This window comes from Canis lupus, chromosome 9 (genome assembly GCF_048164855.1).
Source record: "Canis lupus baileyi chromosome 9, mCanLup2.hap1, whole genome shotgun sequence".
NCBI lineage: Eukaryota > Metazoa > Chordata > Mammalia > Carnivora > Canidae > Canis > Canis lupus.
Window position 1 is genome coordinate 66,998,366 of NC_132846.1, and position 9,307 is coordinate 67,007,672.

General features: G+C 38.1%; 1 protein-coding gene across 8 annotated transcripts in view; it reads left to right on the forward strand.

Moving 5' to 3' along the window:
• The window catches only part of VRK1 (VRK serine/threonine kinase 1), a 106,925-nt gene extending 99,152 nt beyond the window's left edge, over positions 1 to 7,773 (forward strand). For 3 of the 8 annotated variants that reach the window (XM_072839865.1, XM_072839864.1, XM_072839867.1), the window contains 3 exons: positions 2,362 to 2,452; positions 3,866 to 3,937; positions 7,345 to 7,773. In XM_072839865.1, the coding sequence (XP_072695966.1) occupies positions 2,362 to 2,452; positions 3,866 to 3,937; positions 7,345 to 7,376 (195 nt within the window). In that variant the 3' untranslated portion in view covers positions 7,377 to 7,773. The remainder of the gene's footprint in view (positions 1 to 2,361; positions 2,453 to 3,865; positions 3,938 to 7,344) is intronic. The other 5 variants (XM_072839868.1, XM_072839871.1, XM_072839869.1 and 2 more) reach the window with 3 other exon arrangements.
• Positions 7,774 to 9,307: the final 1,534 nt, after the last annotated feature.

A 9,307-nucleotide genomic window follows, 5' to 3' on the forward strand; every position in this document is an offset into this window, starting at 1 on the left:
TGGGCAGGAGACACCTAGCTGAAGTGTGGACTAATGAAATTCAGTGCTTTACCTATTGCATGATGCTTAAAACACAGGTGGGGTTTTTTTTGTTGTTGTTGTTTTTGGTGGTGGTGATTGAATACTGGCTGTTTTTTTCATTCCTGTGTAATTTACCTGCATGGAGATTAAGAAAGCTCTTTTTTATTAAATAAGCTTGGGAACAAGATGAATGCACTAGGTTCTTGGGTAGAATGTATTGGATAGCTCCCTTTATAATGAGCATCTAAAAGTCTGCCTCCTTAAAATCAGAAAAAATGCATTCTTTCCTGTATGGGAAGCAATATAGTAGTGAAATATTCCTCCTTAATTTTGGTCCGAACGAACAAAAGTGTCCGTGTTTATTCCTGCCTAATGCATCACAAATCTGCTGACATGCTAACCTTGGAGTCTTGGCTGGCGTTAATCAGGCCTGTGCACCGACAGAAAAGATGTACCTAGTGCACTCCATCAGTGCAGTTTGCATATGGAAGTTCTCACAGGGGAGCTGCCCTGTGCCAGCTGAGGGTTACCTGCCCACTGCAGTTATTGTATGTAATTATCGAGCCAATCTGTTCAGCCCAGCAGGGTTTAGATGGTAATCATGAAGCAACACTTTGGAAAAGAAAGATGTAAGGCACTCTCCCCTTCTCTCATCAGTTATATGAAGTTACAGCCTCTCTTAACAGCTATCTCTGAGAGGCAATACCTCCATATACAGATCTGCTAAATCAATGCCTTTGAAAGTTTCTTAAACTTTAGTCAAGTTATTTTTGTCTATGTGAAGCATTTTCTTTAGGAAAATGGCAGGAACCTCAGAGTTTTAATCTTTTCACGGCTGCCTTAAGAATATTTTTGAAACAGTGGGGTTATTTGTAATATGTAGATAATAACAGTTCTGACCATTTGGGGGGGGGGGGTTTCAGGGAATGTGGTTTGAGTAGAGTTTTCCCATGTAGGTCTCTGTGGAACAGAGCCTGTTGCTGTTAGGCAAGAGAGCAGTGTTCTGTCAGCAGGCAGTGTGCAACATGGCCCGAAGCAAGTGAATTCGCAGATGAAGTTTAACTTAATATTAATTGTTGGAAAATGTAAGTGAGGATATTCCAATGCATTGCGAATCTAAAATTTGGGACAGATGAGAGGATTTTCTAAATGAAATCTGGGCAACCCAGGGAAGCTCTTTGACTTATCATTTGGATTTTATCGCATTTAAATTTGAGACTACATAGGATAAAATTATATGAAAAATAGAAAGTTCTAAAGTTATTTTGTAAGTCCTTCCATAGTTATTCCTACATGTAGACATGTTGAGTAAATTAAAACCCTCATACCGTACTGAACTAGTTAGAAAATGTCATAGTGATAGAAAATAATAAAAAGAAATTGAACAGACACCTGGGAAGACTAGCTGGTGACAGAATATAAGCATTTACTCCTAAGTAGCCCTCAACTAGAAAAATAAATAGAAAGTTGGAAAAGGGGCAGCCCGGGTGGCCCAGCGGTTTAGCACCGCCTTAAGCCCAGGGCGTGATCCTGGAGACCAGGGATTGAGTCCCACGTCGGGCTCCCTGCATGGAGTCTGCTTCTCTTTCTGCCTGTGTCTCTGCCTCTCTCTCTCTCTCTCTCTCTGTATCTCTCAAGAATAAATAAATGAAATCTTAAAAAAAAAAAAAAGTTGGGAAAGCTTGAGGGGAGGTGGAAAATCCAACCTATTTTCAAGATTTTAGGAGGGCTATGTGCTTACTTTTAAGACTCTTCCTTTATAGGAAGGTGTCCCCCTTAAAATTTTAATAAAAAGTATACAAAGGAAAATACGCACTGGAAGTTGGTCATTATTGATTTGTGAGTAGAATTTTGCCACCGATTGACAGGGTATAAGCAGTTATATACTGTATCGACAAAGTATATTTTCCCGCCCCCCAAACACACACACAGTAAAAATTGGGAGAATTAAGTGTCATTAGCCTCAGGGCCAATTCCAAATTTGTTAAATGCTTTGATGTTCAAAACAGAGTTTCTGTATAATCAGTCCTGATGGGTAGGGTTTCAGTGATGAACTATAAGAAGCATAAAAAGTTAGAAGTGGTTATAACAGACAAGCCGACAATGAGACTACTATATAGTTGAAGATTCTCTTAATTCCATTTTCTTCCATCCCCAACCCCTTCCCCTTAGGTAACACCCACCCTGAGATTGTATATATTCTTACTGTATGTTTTGATAACACCCCCACCTAGATAGACTGGCATGTATACCAGTATACGGTAAGTTGTTGTATTTACTTGCTTGACCGTCAGACTACATCTCTCTTTCTCTTTCTTTTAAAAAATCTTTGTATGTAAGAAGCGCAAGAAAGGAATTGAGGAGAGCACACAGTCCAGTGTTGAAGACATGGAATGCTCCGATACACAGACAAAAGAGGCCACACAGACCCGTAAGTTGAACAGTCTTACCTGTTAGCCTTTTCTGTATATAAATACAGATTTCATTTCCTTCCAAGAAGGTAACCTATGATTTTATAATAAAACATCATGCAAGAAGATCTTATATTTGTATCGTATTATCACAATGTCCTTCGTACATACATTGCATTATTTACTATTCACAGTAATCATGAAATTGGGGTGGGGAGCTACTCTCATTTTGCATCTAGGGAGCCCAAGATACGAGACATTTAAATGGCAGAGCCAGAAAGCCTACCTCTCAGGCTATTGTCTTTCCATTTCCACATGTTGATGTACATAATGGGATACGAGGAAGATCCAGATCAGGCGAGTAGTACCTGGGCTTACTGCAGCTGCTGAGTTCCACTGGCCTGAGCTGCCTGAGTACCCCCCACAAAGTGTGCCAACCCTCCTTTTCTCTCAACAAGTTGGGACACAAGGAATTAAAGCCTCAAGTCATCACTTTTCTTTTTTTCTTTTTAATATTTTATTTATTTGAGAGCGAGCAAGCACTAGAGACAGAGCAAGCATGAGTGGGGGGGGGGGAGGAAGAGGGAGAAGCCGGCTCCCCGCTGAGCTAACACAGGGCTTGATCTCAGGACCCTGAGATCATGACTGAGCCACAGGCAGATACTTAACTGACTGAGCCACCCAGGAGCCCCTAAGTCATCACTTTTCAAAGCTCTTGAAGCAAAAGGCAAAGTAGAAAGTCATTTCTGAGGTGGCTCATAATCTAGTGCTGAAGGCTCTTCCAGTACGGAGCAGAGCCATCATCGACATTAACAGGGCCCCACTTGCAAAGGGCATGGCAGGGTTGGGCTTCCATGTGGTCCCCTTCATAGCTGGGCAGTGCGGGATATGTAGGCACACCTGTGGGCAGCTCAGGCAAGGGGAAGATGGTTTCAGGTTTCACAAGAGAGGATTTATTTGATGCAATGAAGAGATTCAGTACTGGCTGCAGTACCAGGTTTCTCCTACCTCTCTGCCCTTTGTTTATTATTTTTTGGTTCCAAAACATTTCTTGCCTTCTAATAGAAAAGGCTCATTCTGGGGAAAAGTTTCATTAATGTACAAGTGCCCTGTTGAGTCAGGCCATGGATATATTTTACCTTTCCTTTGATAGTGTCATTTGTGGATAGTCTCATCTGTGGAGACAAACATTCGACTTTCCAAGAGAATTGTCTGCCCTCCAACTCAGTTAACATTGTCTTTATCATATAGTGTGGATAGAACATCCTTAGGTTTACATGAATTCACCCCAGAGAATACTGGGGTATCTAAAGAGGGAGGACAGAATTTCACCCTGGAGGCTAAAGGTTTTGAAGAAATTCCTCTCTCTCTCCTGCAGCCTGTTCCCATCCCCACTTTCTTCCTGCCTCCCGTCTTGTTCATTTTGTTATTAGGAAGTGAGGAGTCCCGAGGAGCAGTGCATGGAAGCCTGTCTCAGCCAGAGGCTAGCAACAGCAGCTATGACAGTGAGTGGGAGTGAAATTAAGGAGCATTTGTAAAGATAGAGCAATATTCTTACTTTAAGAAATCCCTCATGTTTTAAAATGGGCAGTTTTAGTTTAGGAAAGGGCCCACATTGTGTTAGGAAGGGGCTGATACCCATCTAGCCCAGAGTGAATTCACAGCTGTGTGTGGAGAAGACTCCTGTCTCTCTTGGCTGCCTGAAGGTCATTTGTTACCTGCACTTTGCTTAATGAGCATCAGCGTCATTTGTTTTGATACATAAATGATTTTAAATTCGACTATAATTATGAAAAATGTTTTTTATACCTAGAATTTTAATTTAAGGTCCTTACACTGATGGCTTTTACTGGAAGAAAATATATTTGTTGTTTTTTTTTTTTTTTTAGTTATTAATAACAAGAGTGTGGGCCCCCTTGCAAATTTAAAGAGAACAATCTAGATTTTTGGTTTTGATTTAGAAAAAAAGAAGATAGAATAATTAAATTCTCCCTTATTCATATAAACTCTGAATTGTTTTACTTAAACATTGTTTCTCCTCTTATTGTAATTTATCCTTTCTTCTAAAGTAAAGGGCTAGTTAGAGTATTTTGCCATCTAAATATTCATAAATGAAAGAAATATTACCTGAGATGGTAAAATGTTATTGTTTCTGGCAAAAAAAAAAAGGCTTAATGTTCATGAAAATATATATTTATATTCATCATTTTAAAGTAACTTGAAGGAGGAGGCACACTATTACGTTTGAATTTTGTTTTCAAGAAATATATAATACAATTCAGTGACTTCTGTGTTTTAGAGCTTTAAGATTTTGTGTCATAAACGTGTTTCAAGAATGGTTACCTCTAACAGCAGCTTTAGAAATGTCAGTTTCTTCATTAACAATTTTATTTTCAAACACAATTTATGGTTTACAATATGGTAAGAGATTTTTCTCACTGTGTGATCTTTCAGAATGCTGTGCCTGGCAAAATGGGAGCAACTTTCCTTTAATATCTATTTAGACCATTTTAAAAACGTGTATAATTTTCTTGATACACCTAAACTCATTTTGACTAGTTGGGGGTCTATTGTGTAAGAACACATTCTGAAAGCTTTCAAAATGTGTATTGTGTAGGTTTTCTCAAAGAAAGAGAGGGGGTGACGGGGTGGTTTTCAAGAAGAACAGAGGCCTCTAATCCTTTTATTTTTATGCAAGGCATAATTTTTACCAATTGAGAAAATTTGGTTATTTGCTTTAAGTAATTTTTCCCCCCACAAAATGATAAGCCTTAAAAAACCATGCATATTTTGGCATTTCAAAACCGTGCCAATACTTCAGAATTATACCAAAAATTAGTTAATGTAGCCATGATATTTATGGCTGGTGTTCTTTGTCCCTCCCGTACATGAAATGGACAGTACTCCACAACCTTCTCTTGTGAGTGTTGTTTTTGAAGTAACCTTGAATACTGGTCCATTCTAGAGAAATCTGAGGGAGGCAGGATTTACATTTACCTCCCAAATACCTATGATCTCATCAAAAGGATATTTTTAAATGAACAAAGAAACTCCCACTTACTTTAAATTTCTGCATTAATAAAATCAGAGAAGAGTACCCAAACTTAGGTATTTTGTTTTTTGGGTGTTAAGTTTTACATATTAGTCTTACAATTGCACCTTTTACCAGTAGTAATATATTATGAAAATGGGTATATTTTTTAAAGAGACGAGAATCACAAAAGTATTTTTTGTGCCACAATTAGAGTTGATTATTAGGGAAGATACTGAATGGATACCTGCTGCAAAGACTCCATGTTGCAGAATCCTGCAACATGAATTTATTACATAATTATTATGTAATATATTCAAGATGGTGATAGTGTTTTAGTTGTAGTGAAAAATTTTAAATCTAGTTTGAAGGAGATAAGCAGCAGTGGTATTTAAGAATAAAATGACAAATTAGAATGTTAATGAGAATACTACTATTTGAACATAGTGATAACTGTTGTTAAGTGTCCTTTGTAATGTGACTATAGATTTCAAATTTATTGAAAGGGAAGATGTACTATAGTACTGATTACTGACCTGGATTTCGTGATACTCTGTTATGCCCATCTCAGCCCATCAAAACATTCTTAGTTTTCTGTGCAAAAATAATTTCAAAATTCTTGAAATAAAAAACTAAAAACCTACCATGGGATTTTTTTTTTTTTTTATATATATCACAAAAATTGAGAAAGCTCAAAAGTTTAAACCAGCCATAATATGGGCTATGGATTATCAGTGGCAGGAAAAAAAAGATATCCATGAAAATTTGAAATTTGCTTTAATTGAAGTATATGGCAATTAAGTAAAAACTGGAACGTGGAAAAATAAAAAACACTAATTTTCAAACTGATCTTCCACATAAATAAGCCTGTAAACAGAACATCTTTAGAATTTTTTATTAGACATGTGGTAAATACTGTCCTGGATTCAAAGAATGTTTTGTATGTTTCAGAAAAGAAATATTATTGATCTGTTGTTTAGTACATTCATTGATAAATTATGGGCGACCACACTGCCCCTCACCCTGGTACCGTTGCTCTTTTCCTGGCAGAGGGAGGCATGAGGCAGTGGGAGGGCATACTTCGTTTGCCCGTGCTAGGGAGCCGTGATCAGGCTTCAACATACCCTTCCAACTGCTGTGTTCGCCTTGGAGGTAGAGTGGGGGTGCTAGGTGGGAATAGAGTCTCCTCGGTGAGGTGGAATGCCCATGTGGAATTCCCATAAAGAATTCTGCCCCTAGTGTAGAATCACTGATTTATTCCAACTCAGGAGTTGTTGGATAGGAACTGTCATAAGGCACTTAGACCAGTTATCAGATGTGATGCTTCTTTAGAAGGCTACTCAGTTGGGATCTATTTAATTCCTAGTGGAAAAGACTTTGTGTTTTGGAATGGCCCAGTGTCCTCCTGCCTAAAGAGTATAGGTAACAGGCTTTAAAAAGCAACACATTTTATTCTTTGCTTTTCAAAATATGCATTACTTTGTCGCTTCTCTTCAAGAAATGACTGCCTGTCGTGTTGCTATCTATAGCTTACATTAAGAGTTACTGTTTTAGATTGCATAATAAAATTTTGGGGGAGAAATATTTTAGTTCCATTATAAATTGGATGTGTTTTGCCAGTGGCAGAGTTCTGTTGTGAGTTCTGTTAAGACTGGAAGGTACAGGTTAGCATATTTTTCTGACATATTAAAGAGTTGACACAGTTTCCTAAGGTTTTCAGGCTATTAACCATTACCTTTGTGTTTGAATTTCATTTCCACAAATCATTGTAGTCATTTAGATTTTTAAATACAAATAAGTATATTTGGAAATGCTTATATTTCTGTTTTTTAGTTTTTATAAGTTAATGATTTGAATTTGTTTTTTTTTTTTCTCTTCAAGGTTCAAAAACCAGAAAGAGAGTCCAGAAGTAAATCAAATGCTGTCAACCGACTTTTCTTTTCTTCCTGTCATTTAACTTTTTCCTCTTTCTCTATTTTAAATGTTGTATTTTCATGTGAGTCTATTAGGGTGGGACTAACCATGAAATACCTATGTCTTTGAAAAATATAAACTTTTTTATGAAGTAAATACTTTGTACAATTTATTAAAGACTAATTTATAAAATTGAAAATCTTTAGGTCATACTCTTTAAGCTCTCCCGAGCGGTATGTGTTTGAGGTTCTGAAGTAGCTTATAAGAAAAACCCCATGATGTGCACTTTGTAATCATTGTACATTTGCCCTAAGTGTTTAGAATGCTTGGCAAAGTCCTCACCTTTAAGCAGATACAAACCTTAAAATAAAGGTCTCTTTGCATGATACAAATACACCATTTGTTGTGGCTCTAAGATTTGGATCGTACTGGTTCTGTTCCATTCTGCAAGTATTCATTGAGCAACTGCTGTATGAAGCAAGAGGAACAAAGGAAAAAGGCTATGAAAGCAAAAGTGGGGTACTTAATGTGTCTGCGAGAGACCAAATGCATGTATTTCAAAGTTAGATTGCAGAAGGACTACGTAAGCATGCAAGCTGTATGAAAAGAAAACGGGTGATAGAGTATCTAGTGGTAGCATGATCACAGTCCTATAGACTGGCTGCTTTTAAGGAGATCCTGGGAAACAAACAAACAAAGCAAGCGTATTGCTCATTCACAGGAGATTATTTTTCTTACAAGTGTTGTGTTTTGTAGCATATGATGTCTGTGCAGTAAACTAAGCACTTGAGAGTTTTAGGGATCAAACATTTTAAGGTTTGGACTCTTCTAGTCACCCTGGTGATAAAAGCTTGGGATTTAAACCTTTATGAACAATTTCAAGGCTTACTTCGTTGCAGAGATTGGAATTGAGTTGGATTTCCTAAAGGGAAATTCCTAAAGGGATTTCCTAAAGGGAAATTTCCTAAAGGGATTTTCCTAAAGGGATTTCCTAAAGGGAAAAACATGGCATGTCCCATGTTTCTAGGTGGCATAGAGACAGACTTTTATTTAAGTATTTAAGGATTGAACGTGTATTTTATTTTTTTAAAAAATTTATTTATTTCTTCATGAGAGAGACAGAGAGGCAGAGGCACAGGCAGAGGGAGTTCGATGTGGGACTTGATCCTGGGTCTCCAGGATCACTCCCTGGGCTGAAGGCAGCACTAAACTGCTGAGCCACCCGGGCTGTCCAGAACGTGTATTTTAATATGTATTCAGAACATAAGTAGCACATGAAACTGGTGATTTCTCTGTTGCTTAGGACAAGCCTAGAGTAGGTATTTCTGTTTTTAAAAAAGTGAGCTGGGGATCCCTGGGTGGCGCAGCGGTTTGGCGCCTGCCTTTGGCCTGGGGCGCGATCCTGGAGACCCAGGATCGATTCCCACGTCGGGCTCCCGGTGCATGGAGCCTGCTTCTCCCTCTGCCTGTGTCTCTGCCTCTCTTTCTCTCTCTGTGACTATCATAAATAAATTAAAAAAAAAAAAAAGTGAGCTGATTTAAAGAAAAAAGTAAGTAGTAGCACAGGAGGAATGTAGATTTACCACATGTTGTCAAGGCGGACTGCATTTGAGCAGCTCTGAGCCAACACAGAGACTTTAAAACTTTGGCTCCCTGATGTGGGTGTTTAGTTGTCGCATGGAACCTGTGTCCCGGTAGTGGTCAGAAGTTGAAAAGTGTATACCAGATCTGTAGACTTTCCTTTGAAAGTTAATCTTTTAAATGCCTCTTGAAGTTCTTAAGCTGTGTGTCTTCGCAGAATAGAGAACTAGATTTTGGGCAGAGCCGCCTCCTGTTTTCTGTAGAATGTTGGATTTTCGTGCTCATCAGTGTTATGGTCCCAAGTTTATTTGTAACACCTAAATCAACTCTCAAGTTCTGTTTCAAACAC